The 26,555-nt window shown below is 37.3% G+C and overlaps 1 protein-coding gene, 1 long non-coding RNA gene and 1 pseudogene across 2 annotated transcripts in view; 1 reads left to right on the top strand and 2 right to left on the bottom strand.

The window, feature by feature from the left end:
* Nucleotides 1-16,945, bottom strand: part of Dmxl1 (Dmx like 1) — a 329,055-nt gene extending 312,110 nt beyond the window's left edge. The window contains 1 exon segment of the mRNA XM_058578056.1: nucleotides 16,389-16,945. Within this exon segment, the coding sequence (XP_058434039.1) occupies nucleotides 16,389-16,475 (87 nt within the window). The 5' untranslated portion in view covers nucleotides 16,476-16,945.
* Nucleotides 1,593-11,038, bottom strand: LOC124089903 (protein zyg-11 homolog A-like; annotated as a pseudogene).
* A 113-nt stretch (nucleotides 16,946-17,058) lies between the features above and the next one.
* LOC131424040 (uncharacterized) lies at nucleotides 17,059-26,208 on the top strand. The gene is made up of 2 exons (XR_009226424.1): nucleotides 17,059-17,210; nucleotides 25,250-26,208. It is a non-coding gene; the product is annotated as an uncharacterized LOC131424040 (long non-coding RNA).
* Nucleotides 26,209-26,555: the final 347 nt, after the last annotated feature.

The raw sequence follows: 26,555 nt of genomic DNA, 5'->3' as shown, positions 1-26,555 counted from the left end.
CTAAAAAAAAAAATTGTTTTTAAAGTTTCAGGAGATGGAGGATGGACTCTTAAAAAAAAAAAAAAAGAATTCTTTATACGTAGAAATGTACTGAAGCCAGTCACTTCACCCATTAGCTTTATTTTTTGTGAATTATCTTATCAATATTTACTCTTGGAAATTAAAACTAAAAAAAACACAATACATAGTATTCCATTAATCTCCAGGTAGTGCCTTTGGAAAACTACACGGATACATGCGAGAGAAGTAATAAATAAGTTTGGCATTATTATGAAAATGACTTGGTCATTCGGACCCTCCAAGAGGATCTTACCACAGACTGCTCTTTGCCACTGCTATGTAGCAATTTAAAAAATTATTTTTAATGTTAAGAATATGAATGAATTTTACAATGATGCATTAAAAAATCAAGACATAATTATGATTTTGTTTACTCAGAGTCAAGAAACAAGTGAAATCAATCTAGGGTGATAGAAATCAGGATAGTAATTATTACTTGGGGAACAATGATTAGGAGGGAGAATAAGTGGGTGCTCTTATAAATTATAATATTTTATTTATCAATTTAGTCATTTCATATAGAGGTCGACTTTGTGAAAATTCAATAAGATAGGTCCTTATGATTTCTACCCTTTACTGTAAAACTGTAAAACATGTCTTCAGTAAAAACCCTAAGAAAAAAAAATCTCATTCTCAAAATCAAAGTCATTTTTATACTTTTTCACTTAGTCTCACTTTTTCCCAAAATGGAAAGTACAGTTGTTCACTAAATTTTAAAATGTGGTTCATCCAGATAAACTTAAAAATGAAAAAGAAACCCATCTTATTTAAAATGTAACAGTATAAAGGGTCTACTGAAACTATAATTTCAAAATTCATTTCAACCATACCACTGTACTAATGCTAACCCCAACGGATAATATCCACAATATACTGAAAAGGGCAATTTTAGTTTTTATTTTTAAACTGTTTTAGGCAAGGAAGGAATTCATACTTTATTCCTCAGAGCATGATGCAGCATGTTGATAAAAGATTTTATGTGCAGTAATTAAAGCTGGATCTCAGAAAAGCCATCCCTTTTTTACTTCATGTTAGATAAAAACACCCACTAAAATGTATAGCAGTCTTTCTGGCCCCTCCTCTTCCTCCCAGTTTTAGTCATAATCCCACCAAATTAAATTTTAGAGGACTGAGATTTACAATTCCCATATAACATTCCTTCTAAACACTCTCATTTTCAGGCTCTAAACCCACTATGTCCCACATGCATCCCAAGTATGCATATTGATACAAGCTTGATATAATTTATCAAATTGCTGGGGAAAAGACAAGAAAGAAAATACTAAAAACAATTTTTGAAAAAAAAATATACATCATAGTATAAAGGTGTATTAAGAATTGTAAGGCAATAATAATAATAATAAAGCTATTGTAACAAATAAATAAAGAGATCAGAGACCAAAAAAATTAAAAATAAAGTAGCATTTACTATTAAAAATATATATGTATATATACATCCATATATATATATATATACATCTATATATATATATATACATACATATATACATATATATATTTACACACACACGTTTCTCTTCCCTCTACCTCTCAAATGAAAAGTATTCAGGTGTCTGTGGGGAAATAAAAGAAAGTAAATCTTTTCTCCCTCCTGCAAAAGAGGTTCTATTTTCTAAAAAAAAAAAAAAAAAAAAAAAAATCCCCTGCACCCCAGGTACTAAGGATTGAACCCAGGAATGCTTGTTCTACCACTAGGCTACATTTCTAGCTTTTTTTTTTTTTTTTAATTCTGAAAAGGTCTCATTAAGTTGCCCAGGCTGGCTTAGAACTTGTGATCCTCCTTCCTTAGCCTCCCAAATAGCTAGATTTACAGGTTTGTGTCACTGTACTACATCATTTCTTATCTTTTGTTCATGTGCTTCTTTTCTGGTAGCTTCACATACCAGGAATAACAACCGACACATTTTAACATAAATACCAAGTCCTCTTGGTAGGTCTGTCCTTATGCTTCCCAGTAAAGAGATTCTATTTTCCTGACAAACTCCTAAAGTGGAGAAACTATTCAAGGCCAAAGATAAATGGCACAGCTATTCCAACACAAGCTCCCAGGTCTTCCCACAGAGTCCACTGTATGTGATTTTTTCCAAATTACTGCTGAAGGGGTTTCCCAAAATGACTGTGATGTGATTAGGGATTATGGTGACCATACAAATCTAGCGTTTCTGTAAGTTATAGAAAACCAACAAGAAAAGGACAATGAGACAGCCAATATACAAACTCCAACAACTGTTTTCAATATTCAATTACTGACAGGGAAGAAGACTTTAAGTTGAGGAACAGAGCTCACCTTCAAAGCTCTCAGGTTAAGAAGAGTGTTCAACAAATAAAGTCAGATTCTGACTGTGGGAAGCCATTCTCGCACGTGATTGGGCACCTCCCGGACTGGGTGTGAGGCGCTCTGGCTAAACTGTGTTGGAGCTTTCCCCACCCTCTCCAGGTGCGAGAACCTGTCCATGTGGGGGTTTGACTGACCACTGACCCTGAGACCAATCACTGACCCTGACCTTGGAATGCTGCCCCCCTCGACCTTCACTGGATGGAATTTTCCCCTGAATTTCTTGTTCCTCAATAAAAGGCCACTCCCTGGCGTGCTCTCTCTCCTGCTAGCCCTGAGTAAGCCTTGCTGCCCTATCGGGTGGTTCGAGGTATGAGCCAGAGAGGTGAGAGCTGTCTCGGACCTGGTCATAGAAAAAGGTAATTGAGTCTGTGTGTTTTATTTTGATCTCACTAGTTAACTTTTATGCCACGAACCTCTTTAATGAAACCAGTGTGCTGGTCGCCTGGTGGATCTGACAATTCATAAAATGCATCCTTCAGTTCTCTAGAATGGAAATTGCTATCTATTGTACTTGGGGGTTTACCTGACTATGCTCCTGGATACCATACAAAAGCTGCAATCTTTCTTCTTTGACTAATATTTTGAAGTATCTGCTTGGGTTTTTCCTGCAGACATGATACATAGCCCACAATGCCCAGGCTGAACTGTTGGTTGAGAGAAGTTGCCAAGGAGTGTGAAAAATGAATTGCAAGATCTGTAGGTCATTACTAACATTCTTACAAGTTGAATTTGGCCAATACTGCATGATTGCAAGCACATCCTGGAAAAGAACACTACTCTGCAGGTCAAAGAATAACCAGGGCTGTTTGTCAGGTAGACTACAGCAGAATAGCTCACTGATAATTCCTTGGTATGAAGTAAATTGCTGATTTGCTTCATCACATCTTCAGTCACTATTGGAAAAGAACTCTTTGACTTCAGCTATGTTGTTTAAAAGACCAAGTACTTTGTTTTGTACTGAAGACTCTGAAAAAAGTCACTAAAACTTGGATAAAGCTCATCAATCCTTGATTTTCAATGATATGTTGCAGTCACCTGGTAACGCTGTAAGATAATAAAGAGCTTTCAAACTAACAAGAGGGTAACAACATCTACATTCTTAGTGATCTTTGTTTTATTATTGCTAGAAGTTCCTTAACTTCCATGAAGAGCTCTTCTTGAAGTTGTGCAATTTGCTCAGGTGACAGCTGCAGTACTGGAATCCAGGTGATGAGCACTGCCACTGTTTATGTAACCAACTTGGCAGTATCAACCCTGTCAAATAGAATATCCATAAGAATTCTTCAACTGATTAAGAAAAGAAGACACCACTTCTATAACTATTAGTAATAGGAAAAACTTTTCAGAGTCTTGAAAAGTAAACAGGTAAACAGGCATTGATCAGAGCCAGGCCCTAACGTGTTGAGAGCACAACCACTGGCTGTGAACTGCACTGGCAAATCCCTAATGAGTCCTTATTCCTTTAGTAACAAACTTTGAAATGGCAGGCATGATTATATGCATTAAAAATGCCTCTATGAAGAACCTATAAAGAAGGCTGGGATTGTGGCTCAGCGGTAGAGCGCTCGCCTAGCACAGGTGGGACCCGGGTTCGATCTTCAGCACCACATAAAAATAAAGGCATTGTGCTGTGTCCATCTACATCTAAAAAATAAATATTAAAAAAAGAACCTATAAAGAGATTCCTTCATAAAACATGACCTGTTCCTATATCAGCTCAGTGCTTCAGAAATCTAACTCATATTGGCTTCTCCAAAAATCTTCAAGTCATGTAGTAAAGAAGTCAGAATAACCAGTATCTGTAGCTAAAAGTCCCACAAATTGTATTACGGGCTACTGTGGATAAACAACTCTACAGCTCCATCAGTGATGAAATTGCCCCAAGAAATATCCAGGGAAATATTTGGCAGGATATCCTTCTTCTGTATCAAATAAAAAGCTAGCTCTGATTTGAGTTGCCTTTGATCAAAAATATCAAGGTGAAGCAGACATTTAAGTTCTCTGATGACTACAAGGATTTGTGGTTTGCTCGTTGTTAGGCTTCAGGTAGTGCACTGTGAGAGACTGGAGTCAATCCTTACAGGTAAGAAATGCAGATATGCTCATGACCAGAGTATTAGCGATATCCAAGTTTTCCAGGTTTGGTAACTAAGAAACATTAGCCAGGTCTTCATTGTGAAAGTAAATACTGAAATCACCTAAAATGTGAAGACCAGTAAGATGACCAAAGGACAATAGTCTCGAATCTTAAGAAATGCTTATTAAGTCTAACAGGAGACACTGGAGGTTTTGCTAGATCCAGCTACTGCTGCAAAGTCTACTTACAATGTTTGGGACTGGAAGGTCAGAGTGCACTGCAGTGATGTCTACCTTAATGAATATGATGGCAGAAGACTTTTATGAAAGTAAATGCAGAGATTTTAGCTTTTGGGATATTAACCATCTCCAGGTTCATTTGCCTTGGAAAACACTATTCTATCAATCAGCTTCTTTTTACCACACACCAGCCTGAGCATCCTTCTGGGCTTTGGGAAGGAAGAAAGTCCAGGGTGACAGGACCACATGCCAGAACTATGGTGATCCCTGCCCATGGGGCACTAAGAAGAGAAGAGGCTATAAGCAGGGGCTGGGATCCTGTGAGAGCTATCAGTCCACAGCAGGCAACTGCTGGACAGCATCAACTAAGGCAATTTTAAATTAGCAAACAATTTGTTTGACATGAAATAGATAAGGCAAAATGAATATCCACTTTGTTATACTGATAAATACATAAACTCCAGGTCACTCAATGCCTTCAACTGTGGAAATAAGATAGTACAGATAGAGGATCCCTGTAATTATATAGAAGCCACAAAACAAGTTAAAAACAGCTGACAGTATTATGATAGTAATTAACTTGTTCTCTCCAGTTTTGTTTTGTTATCAACAACTAACAAAATCTTAGAAGATTCCTTAAGTAGTTATTTTATTCTTGGCAGTTCATCTCTACAAAAACCTGGCATGTTACAGACACAACCACTGTCATTCGTTATCACAAACAAGTAGATATTTATAGCAGACTATACACATGTTGGGTAAACTTTCATTAATTCATTAAATAAACAGGCTGAAACCAATTACACAAAAACATTTTTAATTTGTGTGTGTGTGGGGGGGGGGGGGGTAATTGGGACTGAACCCAGGAGCATCTGCCTCTGAGCTATATACCCAGCACTTTTTAAAACTTTTTCTTATTTGTTCTTTTAGATATACATGACAGTACAGTGTATTGGGACATATTATACATACACAGAGTATAACTTATTCTAATTAGGATCTCATTCTTGTGGTTGTACATGATGTGGAGTTTCACTGGCTTGTATTCATATATGAACATACCAAAGTTATATCCGATAGTCTGATTCATTCTTCTTTCTTTCCTATTCCCATCCTCCCTTCCTTCTCTTCATTCCCCTTTTTCTAAACAATGAATTTCTGTTCTTCCCTATCCCAACCCCTTGTGTTGGGTTTGTGTATGTGTGTTAGCATCCACATATCAGAGAAAACATTTGGCCTTTGTTTTGGGGGGACTGGCTTATTTCGCTTAGCATGATATTCTTCAGTTCTATCCATTTACCAGCAAATGCCATAATTTCATTCTTCTTTATGGCTCCATAATATTCCATTGTACATATATACCAAATTTTCTTTATCCATTTATCTGATGAAGAACACCTAGGCTGGTTCCATAGCTTAGCTATGGAGAATTTAACTACTACAAATATTGTTGTGGCTGTATCACTGTAATATAATTTTAAGTCCTTTAGGTATATACTGAGGAGTGGGATAACTAGGTCAAATGGTGGTCCTTTTTATATTTTATTTTAAGACAGGGTATCACTAAGTTGCTAAGGTTGACCTCAATCTTGCAGTCCTCCTGTCTCAGCCTACTGAATAGCTGGGATTAGAAGCATGAACCACCACGTCCAGATTAATTACACAAAATTTTAATAAGTAATACAAAATGAAATGCAGCTAAAAAATAGTCTGTCAATCTGTGAGATGAATAGAGAGCCTACAACTTGGGAGCAAATTTTTACCCCTCACACATCAGATAGAGCACTAATCTCTAGGGTATATAAAGAACACAAAAAGCTAAGCACCAAAAAAACAAATAACCCAGTCAATAAATGGTCCAAGGAACTCAACAGACACTTCTCAGAAGTGTCAATCAACAAATATATGAAAAAATGTTCATCATCTCTAGCAATTAGAGAAAAGCAAGTCAAAACTACTCTAAGGTATCATTTCACTCCAGTCAGAATGGCAGCTATTATGAAGACAAACAACAATAAGTGTTGGTGAGGATGTTGGGAAAAAGGTACACTCATACATTGCTGGTGGGACTGCAAATTGGTTCAGCCAATATGGAAAGCAGTATGGAGATTCCTTGGAAAACTGGAAATGGAACCACCATTTGATCCAGCTATCCCTTTCCTAGGTCTATACTCAAAGGACTTAAAAACAGCATAGTATAGGAACACAGTCACATTAATGTTTATAGCAGCACAATTCACAACAGCTAAACTGTGGAACCAACCTGAATGTCCTTCAGTAGATGAATGGATAAAAAAAAAATGGCAAATATACACAATGGAATATTACTCAGCAATAAAAAAATAATAAAATCATGGCATTTGCAAGTAAATGGATGGCACTGGAGAAGATAATGCTAAGTGAAGTTAGCCAATCCTCAAAAAACAAATGCCTAATGGTTTCTCTGATATTAGGAGGCTGATTCCTAGTTGGGTAAGGAGGGGGAACATGGGAGGAATAGACAAACTCTAGATAGGGCTGTGTAGGAGGGGAAGTGAGGGGGCAGAGGGTTTGCAAGGATGGTGGAATGTGATGGACATCACTATCCAAAGTACATGTATGAAGAAGATACAAATTGGTGTGAACATACTTTATATCAGAAATATGAAAATTTGTGCTGTATATGTGTAATAAGAATTGTAATGCATTCCGATGTCATTTATTTTTTGAAAAATCAATTTAAAAATTTTAAAAAATTGTCTGTCAAACTTCAAAGAAAAAAAGATAATCCTTTGTTTACCTTTTATTAAAACTTATGTGGTGGCACATACCTGTAATCCCAGCAACTCTGGAAGCTGAGACAGGAGGATCTCAAGTTCAAAGCCAGCCTCAGCAACAGCACGGTGCTAAGCAACTCAGTGAGACCTGGTCTCTAATAAAATACAAAACTGGGCTGGGGATGTGGCTCAGTGGTTGAGTGACCCTGAGTTCACAAAAACAACAACAAAACAAAACAAACAAAAAACCAACAACAACAACAACAAAAAAAAAAACCCACAATGTTACACTTCATAGCTAGGAGGATAATTTTGTTTTGCTTTGCTTTGTTTTTTAAAGAGAAAGTAGTCAAGCACAGAGGTACATGCCTGTAATTCCAGCAACTCGGGAAGCTGAGGAAGGAGAATCACAAATTTGAGACCAGCCTCAGCAAGTTAGTGAGACCCTGTCTCAAAATAAAAATAAAAGGACTGAGGATGTAGCTCAGTGGTCAAGTGCCCCTGGGTTCAATCCCCAGAACACTCCAAAAGGAAAACAACAAGTATTGGTGAGGATGTAGAATAACTGAAACCCTCATACATTGCTGATGGGAATGTAAGATGATGGAATATAAAGTGACGAAAACTGTGAAACAATTTGGCAGTTCCCCAAAAGTTTAAACACAGTTACCATATGCATAGCTGTTTCACACCTAGGTATATAGCCAAGAGAATTAAAAATACATGTCCACATAAAAACTTGAACAGAAATGCTCATAACAGCATTATTCATCATAGACATGGAGGGGAAACAACTCAAATGTCCATCAACTGATGAGCAAATAAAATATGCAATGGAATATTATTCATCCATAAAAAAGAATGAAATACTAATACATGCTACAACACAGATCTTAAAAACATTATGCAGGGCTGGGGTTATAGCTCAGTGGTAGAGCACATGTCTCGCATGCATGAGGCACTGGGTTCAATACTCAGCACCACATAAAAATAAAGAAAGAAATTGTGTCCATCTACAATTAAAATTTTTTTAATTATGCAAAGTGAACAGAGTCAAATATAAAAGACCACCTATTATATGATTTCTTTTATATGAAATATCCTGAATAGAGAAATTCATAGAGACAATAAGATGACGGAGGTAAATAAGAAATATATGCAAGATTAATGGTTGTAAGTAGGACTGGGGTGAATAGACAGTAACTATTAGTGAATGGGGATTTCTTTTGGATGAGAAAAATGTTCTGGAATTAGGTTGTGCTAACTAATGTGTAATTCTGTGAATATATTAAAACCACTGAAATATAAACTTTAAAAGGGTGAACTTTATAGTACATGTACATCTCAACAAAGTTGTTCTAAAAATACATACTGTAATGCTACATCAAAAAATTTCCTCTGGGAAATAAATCTTTATGACAGTCAGCAATCCAGGCAATTCAATAGTTAGCTCCGGAGGGCAAGAATCCAGCTTATTTGTGATTCTTTCCCACACTGTATACAGTAGGATTTCAAATGCAATAAAAACTCAATATTTCCAAATGAATACTTTCTTTAAATCCTTCATAATTTATGCTTTTGAAAACCTCTACACACAGACTCAATTTGTCCACAGTTAGTTAAAAGAAAAAAGTAAGCAAGAGGTACTGTAGATAAAATTGTAAGGTCTACCTTTGGTCCTCAACTCTGCAGATCTTTCTTATCCACACTTTATGTGTGGTCAATACTGATAGGTTCTTATTCCTTCTATAAAAGCAAATTTGGGGCTGAGAATATACAGCTTAGTGGTAGAGTACTTGCCTACCATGCACAAGGTCCTGCCTGGGTTGCATCTCTAACACCATCCAGAAGCCAATTGATCACAGAGACTTAAGTGTGAAGATGTTTGGATAGAAGTATTACCTCAACCATGCCGGGTGTGTTGGCACATGCCTGTAATCCCAACAGCTCAGGAGGCTGTGGCAGGAGGATCCTAAGTTCAAAGCCAGCCTCAACAATTTAGCAAGGCCCTAAACAACTTGGGTGAGACCCTGTCTCGAAATAAAAAATATAAAAAGGGCTGAGGATGTGGCTCAGTGATTAAGCACTCTTAGGTTCAATCCCTGGTATCCCCCCCAAAAAAAGTATTACAACTAGCTTTTTTCCTTTAACATATTATGTTTCAATTTTTTAAAAGTTCTGACTCAAAATTTTGACTACCAATAAACAATGACTCCCAAAGAAATGGCATCAATAAATGTTAACTGAATGAAATAATGAATAAAGGAAGAATGCTATCTTTGTGGAAAGTCGAACGGAAGCTAAAAATCCCACGTCCCTACCCTAAAACCTTTAAGTCGCCAAAATTTTACATTTTGAAGATTCTAAATTGGGAATGTGGAGAAGGCACAGCAGTCCAAAAGAAGGTGTGTAGGCCTTGACTAAGGTGAACTTAACCTATGGAGCAGCTCTTTTGACTCCAGCACAGGTTCTTTTTTCCAATTGTCCTCACAGTATGTACAAGGCCCTATCTGACAGCTGTTTGAAATGTAATAACAAAAAAAGATGTCATTGCCACCAGAGACAATGCAGTCTAAGTAGACGACAAGTAAACAAGGAATTACAGGACAGGCTTTGAATATGATATAACTAAGCCAGAGAAACATAATGCTCAACATGACAAATGACAAAGAGAAAGCAATATATGGAGAAATATATTGATTCAAGTTAGCATCAAGGTGATTGCTGGTGACAAAGGGGACAAGCACTGCCAGAATTTAGGGAGTTAAGAAGCAAGTGGAAAGTTGCAACAAGTATAGTCAATTCAAGGATTATAGCTAAGAAGTCAGAGACAACTTGTCAAGAGTTTTCTGGCTGGTTATTTTTTTTAAGATGAGAATTTTAAGCATGTTTTAGAACTTCTAGAAGAGTATATACACTGTAACTGAGGGACTAAAGTCCTAGAGACACACTGAAAAGATAAGATCCAGAACAAAGAAAAAAGAATTAAGCCTGGACATGCAGGAAACAACCCTTTAATTGTACCAGGAGGAGAGAAAGAATGGATACTAATAAAAGTGGATTTTTCAGCTTAAAACTGAAAATCAGTTAGGATCTGACAGATTCCAGGTAGTAAGCTTATGTAAATAAGAGAATGTTGGGGTGGGAGGTTTCAGAAGATGACACTAAAATTAAAACAGGTGGGAGGATTCCTGTGATGCTTTGAGGTCCCATCTGAAGTTGGCAAACATGACTTTATTTTCCACATAATTTTATTACATGCTCTAGGAGTGCTCACGAATCAGGGAAGTGCAGTTGGGGTTGCGGCTCAGTGACAGTGCTTGCCTAGCACATGTGAGGCACTGGGGTCAATCCTCAGCACTACTTAAAAATAAATAAATAAAGTTATTAAAAAAATCGATGAAACGGTTGGGGTTGTAGCTCAGCTTGCCTAGCACATGTGGCACACTGGGGTCAATCCTCAGCACTACTTAAAAATAAATAAAGTTATTAAAAAAATCGATGAAAGGGTTGGGGTTGTAGCTCAGTGGTAGAGCACTTGCGGGGGGGGGGGGGTATGGGGGGTGTTCCATCCTCAGTACCACATAAAAATAAATAAAAATAAAGATATTGTACCTATGTACAAGTATAAAAATATGATGAAAAATATTTTAGAAAAAAGAATCAGGGATGTAAGAATGAACACAGAAGTGATCAAGTTTGTGTGATTTGATCAGACTCAATGCAAAGATAAACAGTCAAGAAAAGTTAAAGAATATTGCAACAAAGATTGATGCTAAATTAACTCATGCCAAATTTTCTAAATTATAAAATCTAAATATGTAATACTAACTATACTAACAAAAATTAAAAAGGGCAAGATTTGAGGTCGGATTTCCCTATAGCTATTTTCATTTTGGAACACAGATATGATATGAATTGATGTGATCTAAATACCTCACAAATCTGCGGTAAAAAGAAAAGAATCAACTACTAGAAAAGGAATTCAATGGCTGGGAGAATAACTCCATAGTAGCTCAGGAATGAGTTCCATCCCCAGCAACATGAAAAAAATAAATAAATAAATAAATAAACAAAAAAGGATACATGGCACTGTCTTATCAAACAAAAAGGTAATATGCCTATATTACAACTGGTACACAAACTGCTTCTATCAAAACATCTATAATCAGAACGTTCTTTTAATAACCAATGGAAAATCCTTGTACTAGGCACACATGACATTAGGTTGCTTACTTGATGCACAGGAAAACCTGGGGAAAATGTATTCTATCAAGCATATAATCAAACATGATTTTTAGCTTTAAATTTTGACAGAAAATCTTCTCAAATATTCTAAATTTCAAAAAATATTCAAGACTGTAACAGTCAATATTCTACTTTGGAAACCCTAGATTTCTGTAAGATACTTGGATTTTCTTTTCACTGACCTTTTGTTTTAACCAATCATATCAGGTGAAGATCCTGAAGAATTTATTGTTAGTATATGTCCTAGTTAAATGACTAGGACATAGTTTGGTGTGCTGTAATCAATGTTTATTATTGTTTTAAAATACTGAGAATTAGTACTAGTATTAAAGGTACTTTAATTTTATAATGTTTTATAAAGAAAGCCAAATTTTTTAAGAAGTCTATAATGCCCTTATAATCACCACAAACATATTTATTTCTCCAGATATGAACAGCAGCAAACTTTCCCTTTCTGCATTCTCCCCACTCACAAAAACTCACGTGGCTCCTTCCAAAAAATAAAATAAAAATTGTTTCCCATCCTCCCAATGTAGCAATTATGCCCAATCAGGCGTCCCTGCAGTGAACAAAACAGAGTTAAACTAAAGCCTGCTTACTGTCACAGAGAGTTGAGAAAGGAGAATGCTGTTTCAGTCCCCATTTATCTACCAGCATCACATAGCTCCAAGTCTTGTGATTTCTAATCTGGGTCCCCTTAGCTAGGAACACTGAGTTGCCTAAAATTAAATGAAACCTTTCCCTCCTATAGCTAAGGTGTTAAAATTCCAAATCAGAAAAACGAAGTCCTAAATATTAGCACAATTTTTTCTGTCTCTTGGTAATTAACTCCCTTTCCATTTCATTCAAAACAGTTTCAACATGAAATATGTACAAAAATATGAGGTTCTAATTAACAGTGCCTCTCTTATTGCCTTTTATAAGCAATATTTTTTCCTAAAAACCAAAAATTGTCAACAGATCGAGATCAGATAGCTCACATATTTTCTCTAAAAAATCGGAAGTAAATCAACAAGGAAATAGGGTAAAAGAATCATTCCAATAACCAAGGAAAAAATAATTTTGATTTAGTGTACCGAAGACTTCCCTAGTTCCTTACTTATGTTGATAATAAAATGCATAACAATTGGCTTTGAAAAAATGTAAACAAACTTTAACAGAAATATTTTATTTAGGTTCAAATCTAAATTATAAAGCTATTTTAAAACACAGTAATTATTAATCATATTGCAGAAAGGCTTCTTTATCCATATAATCAATCAACTCAACCACTATTTATCAAGCACTTTCTAGTGCGAGGCATTATAATGACTATAACTCTATAATTTCATAAACATTGACATTTTAAAGAGTCTTACATATTCTAAGCCATGAACTTAGAGCTGTGCACTTTTTCATGTAACAATGTATAAGTACTATTGTAGTCACATTGTACCAGAGAGAAAAAAGGAAATATAAAAGATTGCAAAAGAACTTGCTCCATAGATAACTATAAGGAACCATGCTAGAAATTAAAGCCATGTAATGACTCAACTATAAGGCATCACCACTCCCTCAATCATTATTCTAGGTACTTGCCAGGAAGCCACAGCAGACACACACACAAATACACAAGGCAAGACTAGTTAATGATATAATAAAAGTACAAATAAAGTGTGATACATGGTCACTGCCCACTAGAAGCTTTCTAACTAAGGGCAAAATCAAAATAGTTTGATGTCTGTTTAAGTATTTTTAAAAAATCTAATAGTAGGTACATTAATCTCTATTAATAATCGCATGTTTTAAAATCTAGAAAACATGGTAAGTGGTGTTCAATTTCATTTCAATTTAAAACCTTTCAGATTTTATTGAGAAAACAGGATCTCACTTCTAGAATCTTCCAAAGCCAAAACAGGTGAGTTATTTGGAAATACGCAAAGTAAGGAATTACAAACCCAGGAATGTCTTACGGCATAAAGCACCAGAAGGGATAAAAGAATTTTCTAGGGGGTACTTCAAGAAGATTTCATATCCCTACCCTGAGTAAAACTGCAATTGAGACCAATTCTTAGTCTTCACATATTATCTACCATTAATTTTTGCTATCTGCAAAGAAAGAAAGAGAAAGAAAGAACAATCAACTGATCAGGGCTAGGGGTGTACCTTAACGGAAGAGTGCTTACCCAGCATGATTCAGGCCCTCCCTGGTTTGATCCCTACCACCAAAAAAAAATAATAATAATGATATTAATTAAGATGTTAAAAACAATACTCAAGGAGTAAACCATAGATTCTGTATTTTAAAAACAATACTCAAGGAGTAAACCATAGATTCTGTATTTTAACATGAGAAACAGAAAAAAGGGCAATTTAAAGAGAGATCAATTTGAGACGTGTGTGAGTATTCAGGAAATTAAGAGCAAGAACCCTAGCTTCTAACAGAACCATGGATATAATGTTAAAGAGTCAGGGATGGACTGGCTGCAATAGAGAAAACATGACTGATAATCCTTCAAGTACCCACCCAAATTAAAGATAGCTGGAATTTCTTTATATTAAATAAACACACACACACACACAAAAATTATTTATTGAGCCAGGCCCAATGGCTCATACCTATAATCCCAGTTACTCATGAGGCTGAGGTAGAAGCATTATTAAGTTTGAGGCCAACCTCAGCAATTTGGTGAAACTCTGTTTCAACCATAAAAAAATAAAAGGGGCTAGGGAGGTAGCTCAGTGGTAGAGCGCTCTGGGTTCAATCTCCAGTACAGCAACAACACAAAAACAAAAAACAAAACTTATTTACTCTTTTGTTTCCAGAAATCTGGGAGAAATCTGCAATAAGCTTGCAGGGGGATGATTAAAGCCTACTTTAGGGAAATAGACTTTTAAAAACAGAACTAAGGAACAAGCCACATGATGGTGTATGATGACCATATAATTCTTGGCACATTAACTGACTTCTCCTAAAAAATAACACAGAGGCAATTCACCAAGGTTTTAAAGAATGCATCCTTAAATATTTATTGTATATGTAATCTGAAAGTATTTACATAGATTCTGATTGCCTTCTTTAAAAATTTCTTAAAACTTACATTGGGGCTAGAGTTGTGGCTCAGTGGTAGAGCACTTGCCTGGCATGTGTGAGGCACTGGGCTAGATTCTCAGCACCACATATAAATAAATAAATGAATAAATGGTTCATAGACAACTAAAATATATGTATACATATAAAATTTTTTTAAAAATCTTACATTGAAGAAAGTGCTCATATAACTCCAGGAGATGATACAAAATGCAACATTACTATCCTATAATCCCCCACTAGGAAAACCCCTAAGGATGAGGCTTATTTCCTTCCTTTAAGTAACAAGAATAGAGAGCAATGCCCAGTTATAGGGAGAACACAGTTGCTCAGACCCTAAGAGTTCATTCTTTCCCTGAATATTCTGCCTAGGTAAACATTTAGAATTAGAATTTCAACAATTACTACTGTCAAGTGCAAACTAAGGTGTGCATGAGTCACTCTACAGGGAAGGAATAGTCTTTAGTTGAAAGCAAAATGCTAGGTTAGCATAACTCTAAAAGTAGAACTTAGGCATTAAATGCCTAAGCCATATTAAATGTTGGGTATTTATACTAACAAAGGACACAGAAAAAGTCAAAGTTAGACAGTAAGATTAGAAATTTAAGCCTCCTAAACCTGGGGCATTTGTTAAGCTATTTACTTTGTTTCACTTATATAAAGTGTTACTTTTAATCACAACTAAAGAGATAATCTACACAAGTTGTAGCAAAAGTCATCATCATTACAAATATATTTAGACAAAAGGTATCACCTACAATACTGATTTACAGTTTGAAACTATAGCAAAAGCCATACTTAAGGCAGAAAAGGCCACTGTATTGATAAACAGCAAATGTGGGGCGGTCCTCCTTATAATACATGGGAAGACCAACAAAAATCAAGTTACTTTGAGTGACCCCTTAACCTGGAATTACTACTCCATAGCAAAAAGAAGTTATACTGAAAAACAAGGTGCAACTTTCAGTAATTAATTCGAACAATCTTTAAAGTTTTCAAAGACGTGACTGTTATATGTGAAATTCAAAGAATGGTAGAAAAGTGTTACTTTTAAAATACTTTTTCTTTCCAAAGTTGTTCCTTAGTGAATCTGAAGAAAAATAAATGAAAAGCAGCTTTCACTCAGTGCTGGGGTTGATAGCAAACAATTAGTAATTGTTTTAAGACACCCACTCATTTCAACTACAAAGATACTTTAACTTACAATAAAAACCGAAACCAATCTCAAGTATTTCTACATTTGACAATTTAGGACTATGGAAAAGGAAAATAAAAAGCCCTCAACTCATTACTCAACAAAGATTTTGGACAAATGACTCTGGCAACCACTGTGGTTCAAGGAAATAAGACTAAAAATATTTTAAGTCCTAATACATTCTAACTTCTGATTTCAGGCTCTACACGGTAAAATGTTTTTGCCACCTTCGTTCTCAAAGGCCAGGTCCGCCTGGGCCCTAAGTGACGGGGACCCGGAGGGAGCGACCAGGCGCTCCCTGCCTCGGTCCTTCATTCCCGGCCAGCCGGGCTGGCTCCCGGGCGCGAACCAGTCTAGGGCGACGCGGGAGTCTCTCTCACTCACCGTGAAGCGCTGATCGCCGACACTGCCCACGGAGAAGCAGTGGTCGCCAGGGTTCACAGCTCCGGTCAACACCTGGTGCAGGTTCATGTCGGCGCCTTAGTCTAGCCGTAGACGCCGCGTCCGGCTCATGCCCGGGGTCAGCGGCCGCTTCCCTCCTCCTTCCCTTAGGGGCGGCGGCCGCTCTTCCGCGGCGACGCAGACAGTGATAGGCGCCAAAAGCACGAGCCTCTCAGCTGGGGCCCGCGGCTCATCCCGTGCCCAGGCAGGCAAGGCCCGGAGGGGGCGGGTCGGCGAGCGGTGGAGCGCCGCGCTCCTCGGCGCACCTGTCACTGCGCGCGAAGGCCCAGGTGAAGCTCCGGGTCCACTCACCAGCCGCGACCAGGTGCCCACTCACCAGCCAGGAGGGCCGCGCTGTCCGCACAATTCCTCTGGGCCCAGGTCAGCCGGCACTGACCGAGCCCAAGTGGCGCGGGCAGCACGCGCTCGACTCCCAGCCTGACCGGTCCCCTCCCGGCTCCGGTGCCCTCCACCCCTACAGTCCCCGGCCGCTCACTATGCCTCTTCGGGTCCCTTTAGCCGAAATATCGCGAGATTTCCCTCGGCAGGAAAAAAAAATGGTGCAATAGAAAAAACATTCCCCCGAGTAGATACAAAAACGCCTCTTCTGGTCAGAAGCTGGCCAATCATGAGCTCAGTTCCACCTGGAGCTCCGCCCAATACAGAAAACAGGCCGGTCTTTTGGAGACTTGTGAAGGAGCTCACTGTCCGTTTAAGCTTTGAACGTAAATGAGCCTAGCAGCAGACTAATAAATCTAGGAAGAGGTGAGTCTTGTCAAGTTATGCTCTAGTTTAGGATTTAATTTAACTGTTGAGAAACAAAGTTTCAATGAGAGAAGTGCCTTCTAATGGAATTTCAGTGTCCTTGTCCTGTTAGGACTACAAATCCCAACATGCACCACTCTCCAGGCTACTCACGAGAATCTTTAAGTAAACGTGATCCTCCAAACATCTGATGGCAGTGTCGGGGTTACTCCTGGCCAGTGCGCCTTTCCAGCTCGCGGAGCAGGAGAATTTGATGATTTTGAAAGGATTAAACATTTGACAAGTGCTAACGTGGTATTTTTAAATTTATAATTGACATATGTTTTGAAATGGTATTGTTCTAATATTGCGCCAGCCCTGCTTTGAGCATTTGTTTTGGGAGAACCTAAGAATTCCAAAATGAAAAGTGTCATTTATATTTTGGCAGAAATTTGGTATTATTATTGACAAACGTTAGTTTATACGTCTTCCCCTCTATACTCTAAGTCTCCTTAAAAGCACATTGTGTCCTGTTCTTTTCTGTACCTCAAACATTTAGCAGTGTCAGTTTCAATTTAAGTCTTCAGTAAACGTTAAATAAATAGCAATAACTAGAAACACTTCATCTCACTAAAAAACTTCAAACTACTACTGGGGCCAGCGGAGAGCATGGCACAGGCGGGTACTAGTAATTTTATTTCCTTTTCCTAACGCTTTTGCAGTATATGTTTATTTGGTCTTCCAATTTAAAGTTATTTTAAAAACAAGTTTAACAGCCATCTCCCCCCCCTCCTTTTTTTTTTTTTACACTTGAAAGATGAAAGTGATTCCCTTATTTCGGTGTATTCGTAAAGATGAAGGCCAAAACAATTTGTTCTATGTGTGCGTGGGGGGGGGGGGGGTCCTTGGGATTGAATCCATGGACTTGTGCATGCAAGGCAAGCACTCTACCAGCTGAACTGTATCCTCTGTCCTGTCTTTTTAAAAATATATATTTTTTTGTTATGGTCTAGCATACCTATAGATGATTTTTTTTTTTCAGACAAGATCTTCCTAAATTGTCCAATATGGCTTTGAATTTAGATCCTCCTGCCTCAGCCCCCCAATGGCCAGGATTACTGGTGTGCACCACCATTCCAGCCCTGAACTTGTTTTATAATTATAATTTCAAGTTTACTTAAAGTGGCTTTAAGTTAACTTTGAATTTATTTTATTTTTCTTTCTTTAAAAAAAAAAACAAACAGGGAGAGAGAGAGAGAGAGAGTTTTAATATTTATTTAGTTAGTTAGTTAGTTAGTTTTCAGTGGACACAACATCTTTGTATGTGGTGCTGAGGATCGAACCCAGGCCGCACGCATGCCTGGCGAGCACGCTACCACTTGAGCCACATCCCCAGCCCTTATTTTGTTTTTCATGCTAGAAATTGAACCCAAGGCCTTGTACATACTAAGCATACAGTCTACCATCAAGCTACACCTCCTATATTTTAGACCCTAAATCAGGATTGATTTATATACTTGGGATAGACTACCTGATTTGAATGTTATACTTACCACTTACTTTGAAAGGTAACTTAATCTCTTTTTACTTTACTTTTCTATAATATGGAGATAATAGTAAACTTTCCTCCTATTATTATCATAATAATTAAATAAGAATAATGTTATGAGCATAGGAAGCATTTGATAAATGTTTCCACTTGTTGTGATTATTCCTAAATAAATCTAATCTTTTGACATAATCTTTCTAAGGCTTTCCAGTGACAAGTCTCAGTCCAAATCAAATTTCCCAATGATGTTTGAGGCTGCACAAAAGTTCTGAGACTATCCAAATCTGAATCCAAAAACTATAGAACTAAGCTAATAAAAAGCAAAGGCATGGGCTAGGGTTGTGGCTCTGTGGAAGAGCTCTTACCTAGGATGTGTGAGGCACTGGGTTCAATTCTCAGCACTGCATATAAATAAACGAATAAAATAAAGGTTCACCACATCTAAAAAAATATTTTAAAAAGGAAAGGCATTCTTTTGATTATTATTCATCTGAAATACTCACACTACCTTATGTTAAACTAAATTTGGTCTGAGGATGCTCTATTCCTTGATTCCATACATAAGGACCGGTAATCTAACTTAGCATTTAGACAAACTGGAAGTCAAATTAAAAAGCATATTATTATTATTATTATTATTATTATTATTATTCCTCCTTCTCTTCTTCCTCCTTCTTTTTTTTTTGTACCAGAGATTGAATCCAGTGGCACTTTACCACTGAGCCACATCCCTAGCCCATTTTTTTTTTTTTTTAGTTATAGTTGGACACAATACCTTTATTTCACTTATTTATTTTTATGTGGTGCTGAGGATCGAACCCAAGTCTCGCACGTGCAAGGCAATCACTCTACCGTTGAGCCACAATCCCAGCCCCCAGCCCATTTTTTTTATTCTAATTTGTTATATATGACATCAGAATGCATTATAATTCATATTACATATATAGAGCATAATGTCTCATATCGCCAGTTGTATACAAAGAATATTCACACAATTCATGTCTTCAAACATGTATTTAGGGTAATAATGTCCATATCATTCTACCATCTTTCCTACCCCCATAACTCCTCTATTCCCCTCCCACCCCTTTGCCCTATCTAGAGTTCTAATTCTCCCTTGCTCCCCCTCTTAACCCCAATATGTACCAGCCTCCTTATATCAGAAAACATTCAGCATTTGTTTTTGGGGGGATTGACTAACTTCATTTAGCATTATATTCTCCAACTTCATCCATTCACCTGCAAAGGCCATGATTTTATTCTCTTTTATTGCTGAGTAATATTCCATTGTGTATATATACCACATTTTCATTATCCATTCATCTACTGAAGAGCATCTGTGCTGGTTCCATAGTTTAGTTATTGTGTGCAATAAACATTGATTTGGCTGTGTCCCTGTAGTATGCTGTTTTTAAGTCCTTTGGATATAGACCAAGGAAAGGGATAGCTAGATCAAATGGTGGTTCCATTCCCAGTTATCCAAGGAATCTCCAAACTTCTTTCCATATTGGCTGTACCATTTTGCAGTCCTACCAGCAATGTATGAGTGTGCTTTTTTCCCCACATCCTTGTCAACACTTACTGTTATTTGTATTCTTAATAACCACCATTCTGACTGAAGTGAGATGAAAACTTAGTTTTGATTGTATTTCTCTAATTACTAGAGATATTGAACATTTTTTCATATATTTGTTGATTGATTGTATATCACCTTCTGAGAAGTGTCTGTTCAGTTCCTTGGACCATTTATTGATTGAGTTATTTGGTTTTTTTTTTTTTTTGGTGTTAGCCTTTTGAGTACTTTGTATACCCTAGAGATAAGAGATCTATCTGATGTTCAAGTGGTAAAAATTTGCTTCCAAGCTGTATGTTCTCTATTCACCTCACTGAACATTTCTTTTGCTGAGAAGAAGCTATTGAGTTTGAATTTGTCCCACTTATTAATTCTTGATTTTAATTCTTACACTATAGGAGTATTATTAAGGAAGTAAGGGCCTACTCGACTATGATGGAAGTTGGGCCTACTTTTTTTTTCTATGAGATGCAGGGTCTCTGGTTTAATTCCTAGGTCCTTGATCCACTTTGAGTTGAGTTTTGTGCCTGGTGAGAAATAGAGGTTTCATTTCATTTTGTTGCATATGGATTTCCAGTTTCCCCAGAACCTTTTGTTGAAGAGGCTATCTTTTCTCCAATATAGCCTCTAAAATAAGAGCATTTGTCTAAAATAAGATAACTTTAATTTTATGAGTTAGTCTCTGTGTCCTCTATTCTGTTCCATTGGTCTACAAGTCTATTTTGGTGCCAATACAATGCTGTTTTGTTACTATTACTCTGTAGTATAATTTAAGGACTGGTATCATGATGCCACCTACTTCACTCTTCTTGCTAAGGATTGCTTTAGCTATTCTGGGTCTTCTGTTTTTCCAGATGAATTTAATGACTGCTTTTTCTATTTCTATGAGGAAAGTCATTGGAATTTTGATTGGAATTGTATTAAATCTGCATAATGCCTTTGGTAGTATGGTCATTTTGACAATATTAATTCTGCTTATCCAAGAAAGGAGATCTTTCCAGCTTCTGAGGTCTTCTTTAATTTCTTTCTTTAGCATTCTGTAGTTTTCAGTGTAGAGGTCTTTTACCTTTTTTGTTAGGTTTATTCCCAAATATTTTCTCTTTTTTTGAGGCTATTGTAAATGGGGTAGTTTTCCTCATTTCCCTTTCAGAAGATGTGTCACTGATGTACAGAAATGCCTTTTATTTATGGGTGTTGATTTTTATATTCTGCTACTTTCATGAATTCGTTTACTAGTACTAGAAGTTTTCTGGTAGAATTTTTGGGGTCTTCTAGATATAGAATCATGTCATAGGCAAATAGTGCTAATTTGAGTTCTTGTTTTTCTATCTGTATCCCTATAATTTCTTTTGGGGTCTGTCTAATTGCTCTGGCAAGTGTTTCAAGAACTATGTTAAATAGAAATGATGAAATGGGCATCCCTGTCTTGTTCCAGTTTTTAGTGGGAATGCTTTCAATTTGTCTCCATTTAGAATGATGTTCACCTGGGGTTTTGCATAGATAGCTTTTACAATGTTGAGATATGTTCCTGTTATCCCTAGCTTTCTAGCATTTTGAACATGAAGCATTGCTGTATTTTGTCAAATGCCCTTTCTGAATCTATTGAGATGATCATATGGTTCTTATCTGTAAGTCTATTGATGCAATGAATTACATTTATTGATTTTTGTATGTTGAACCAACTTTGCATCTCTGGGATGAACCCCACTTGATCGTGGTGAACTATCTTTTTTATATGTTTTATATTCAATATGCCAGAATTTTATTGAGAATTTTTTCATCTATGTTCATTAGAGATATTGGTCTGAAGTTGTCTTTCTTTAATGTGTCATTGCCTGGTTTTGGAATCAGGGTGATACTGGCCTCATAGAATGAGTTTGGAAGTGCTGCCTCTTTTTCTATTTCCTGAAATAAATTGAAGAGTATTAGTATTAGTTCTCTTTAAAGGTCTTGTGGAACTCAACTGTGTATCCATCCAATCCTAGGCTTTACTTAATTGGTAGGATTCTGATGGGGTCTTCTATTTCACTGCTTGATATGGATCTGTTTAAATTGTGTATAACATCCTGATTTAATTTGGGCAAATAATATGACTCTAGAAATTTGTTGATACCTTTGGTATTTTCTATTTTATTGGAGTACAAGTTTTCAAAATAATATAATTCTCTCCTGTATTTCTGTAGTATCTATTGTGATATTTTCTTTATCATCACGTACGTTAGTAATTTGAGTTTTCTCTCTCCTTCTCTTTGTTAGCATAGGTGACGGTTTGTCAATTTTATTTATTTTTTCAAAGAATAAACTTTCTGTTTTGTCAATTTTTTTCAATTGTTTCAAATTCATTAATTTGAACTATGCTCTTAATTATTTCCTGTCTTCTGCTTTTGGTGTTGATTTGTTCTTCTTTTTCTAGGGCTTTGAGATGTAATGTTAATCATTTATTTGTTCACTTCTTTTTCTTTTATGGAATGAACTCCATACAATATACTTTCCTATTAGAATTGCTTTCATAATGTACCAGAGATTCCAATATGTTGTATCTCTGTTCTCATTCACCTCTAAAAAACTTTTAAACTCCTCCTTGATGTCTACTGTAACACATTGTTCATTCAGTAGCATATTATTTAGTCTCCAAGTGTTGGAGTGGATTTTGTTTCTTATTTTATCATTGATTTCTAATTTCATTCCATTATGATATGATAGAATGCAGGGTAGTATCTCTACTTTTTTATATTGCTAAAAGTTGCTTTGTGGCATAGTATATGGTCTATTTTAGAGAAGGATCCATATGCTACTGAGAAGAAAGTATATTCTCTCATTGAAGGATGGAATATTCTGTATATGTCAGTTGTCTAAGTTATTGATTATATTATTGAGTTCTATAGTTTGTTCAGCTTTTGTTAGGAAGATCTATCTAGTGATGAAAGAAGCGTGTTTAAGTCACCCACAATTATTTTGTTGTAGTCTATTTGACTCTTGAACGTCAGAAAAGTTTGTTTGATCAACGTAGATGCTCCATTGTTTCGGGCATATATATTTATAATTGTTAAGTTTTGTTGGTGTATGGTTCCCTTGAGCGGTATGTAGTGTTCTTCTTTATCCTTTTTGACTGACTTTAGTTTGAAGTCTGCTTTACTTGATATGAGGATAGAAACCCCTGCTTGCTTCCGCAGTCCATATGAGTGGTATGATTTTTCCCAACCCTTCACCTTCATTCTGTGGATGTCTTTTTCTATGAGGTGAGTCTCTTGGAGGCAGCATATTGTTGGACCTTTTTTTTTTTTTTTTATCCAATCTGCTAGTCTATGTCTTTTGATTGGTGAGTTTAGGGCATTAACATTCAGGGTTATTATTGAAACATGATTTGTATTCCCAGCCATTTTTATTTTTGGTATTTAACATGACTTGGTTTCTCCTCTGATTAGATTTTCCTTTAGTGTAATCCCTCCCTCTACTGATTTTCATCATTGTTTTTCATTTTCTCTTCATGAAGTATTTTGCTGAGGATGTTCTGTAGTGCAGGCTTTCTAGTTGTGAATTCTTGTAACTTTGGTTTATCATGGAAGGTTTTCATTTCCTCATCAAATCTAAAGCTTAGTTTTGCTGGATATAAGATTCTTGGCTGGCATCCATTTTCTTTTAGAGCTTGGTATATGTTTTTCCACGATCTCATGGCTTTGAGAGACTAGGTTGAAAAATCTGCTGAGATACGAATTGGTCTCCCCCTATATATGATCTGATTCCTCTCTCTTGCAACTTTTAATATTCTATCAATATTCTGTATGCTAGACATTTTCATTATAATGTGCTTTGGTGTAGATCTGTTGTAATTTTGTACATTTGGTGTCCTGTAAGCCTCTTGTATTTGGTTTTCCAATTCGTTCTTCATGCCTGGGAAATTTTCTGATATTATCTCATTGAAAAGATTGTGCATTCTTTTGGTTTGAAACTCTGTGCCTTCCTCTATCCCAATAACTCTTATATTTGGTCTTTTGATACTGTCCCATATTCTTGGATGTTCTGTTCATGTTTTCTAAGTATCTTCACTGTGTGATCAACTTTATTTTCCAGACTGTATACTTTGTCTTCATTATCTGACTTTTTTTCTTCCAAGTGATCTAGTCTGTTGCTTATGCTTTCTATTGAGTTTTTTATTTGATAAATTGTATCCTTCATTTCAAGGATTTCTGACTATTTTTATTTTTCAGGGTCTCTATCTCTCTCGAAGTAATCTTTCTCTACCTGTGTTTGCCCTCTTATCTGATTAATTTTTGCTTGTATTTGCTCATTTAGGTCATTCTTTAATTCACAGATCATTTTAATTATGAACCTTCTTAACTCCTTCTCTGACATTTCATCAACTTTGCTGTCGGTGGGTTCTGTTATTACAGTGTCCTGGATTGTTTGGGGTAGTTTCCTCCCTTGTTTTTTCATGTTGTCTATGTGTCTTCTTTTCTTACAGTATGGATCTGAGATATTACAGTTTCTTCCCTATATTTTTGTAACTTGTGCAGATTGTCTGTACCTCACTTTGATATTGGGCTTCCGGACCCTGCTGGTGTCCCTTAATGAATGCTACTTCATCCTGGATCTGGGTCCTGCATAAGTTGGAGTGGGTGGATCTGGGCCGCTGGGCTTGACCTCAAGTAGTAGTCTGTTGGTCAGAAGGGGCAGTCCTGTGCCAGAGGTTAAGCTCTGGCGGGTGTCTGCCTTGCAGGTGGAGGGGTAAACTGGGCCTACTGAGAGCCTGTGTCCTGTGCGGGGCTGGTGTGGGTGGATCTGGGCCACCGGGCTTGACCATCCATGGTACTCTCCAGGTTGGAAGGGCTAAATTTTTTCTTTTAACATATTAAATTGCCCATTAAATAACCTTGGATTAACAATGAAATATTTCAATGAAACAGCTAAATAAGTATAATTTATTTGTTTCTTCCACAGCAATGAAAAACCCTTCAACTATGATCCTTGAAGTCTATTGGAGAGAGATACAAACAAAAAATCTTGAAATAGCCAGACAGAGTGGCTCAGGCCAGCAGCTTGGGAGGCTGAGGTAGGAGGATCAAAAGTTCAAGGTCAGCCTCAGCAATTCAGCAAGTCCAGACGCAATTTAATCAGATGCTGTCTCAAAATATATGCCTGGCTCAGGACCACCCCACGGATCCGCATGGGACCCCAGGTCCAGGCTCTGGCCTAGGACCGCACTGAGGACATGCAGACCCCCACAGGACCATAGCCCTGGCCTAAGACCATCTCAATGGCCTGGGTGAGAGCCAAGGATAAGTTCTAGTGAAAAGCCAGCATCTACCTCAGAGCAAAGCCTGTCCAAGGAAGGGGACGTGACCCTTGTCCTTGGAAAGACCCACAGAGCACTCCTAGGCACATACCCACCCTGCTGAGTTTATCTAAAAATAACCAGAGAGATCTGTGAGCCAGGTGTCCCTGACTCAGTCAGGCTAGGTGGAGACCCATAGCAACCCCCTAGCAGCCACCAATCAGCATAAGACAGGGAAATACCTGGGATGCCAGATGACCTTCCCAGTAGTTTATGGTGGTTGATAACATGTTGGGAAACCATGTAGTTCAGCAGTACTCCCCCTCATGGCTTAAACCAATCAGTTCAAATGAATCCCCCTCTTGTAGTAACCAATCACCCTTACTCAACTTGTTCCCACCAGTGGATGTGCTAATCATGTTTTAGAGTTGTTTTATGATTTTCCAGCGGTGTGTGATGATTTGCTAAGAGAGGCTATGATGTATGTGAAGTCCCTGCCTTCCCCAAAGAGTGTATAAAACTGCTGCAAAACTTGGGCTCAGGGCCTCTCAGCGTCACCAGTTGCTGTGTGCGCACAGAGGACCGAACTAGCTCACAATAAACACCTCTTTGCTGCTTACATCAATCATGGTCTCTGGTGGTCTTTTGGGGGTCCCGAATTCAAGCATAAAACTAGGCCTAGGACCACCGACCAGCAGACCCACCCTGAAATCCAAGCCTAGGTCCAGGTCTGCCTCACCTACTCAAGCAAAGGACAAGGTTAGTCCCAGGACCGCCCAGCTAACTGACAGACCCACACTGGAACCCAGATCCTGGTCCTGGTCCAGGACCACAAACACCCACCAGCAGACCCACAACGAAACCTAGGCCTACTCCACTTCCATCTTGGGATCTGCAGCCATTGCTGTAGCCCTCCCCACACAGTAACTTCCATCTTGGGACAACAGATATAGCCAGGAGGCTGCATCTTGG

This window comes from Marmota monax, unplaced genomic scaffold (genome assembly GCF_021218885.2).
Source record: "Marmota monax isolate L192 unplaced genomic scaffold, Marmota_monax_Labrador192_F-V1.1 WCK01_AAM20220418_F8-fsc00373, whole genome shotgun sequence".
Taxonomy (NCBI): domain Eukaryota; kingdom Metazoa; phylum Chordata; class Mammalia; order Rodentia; family Sciuridae; genus Marmota; species Marmota monax.
This window is presented reverse-complemented; position numbering and strand designations above follow the sequence as displayed.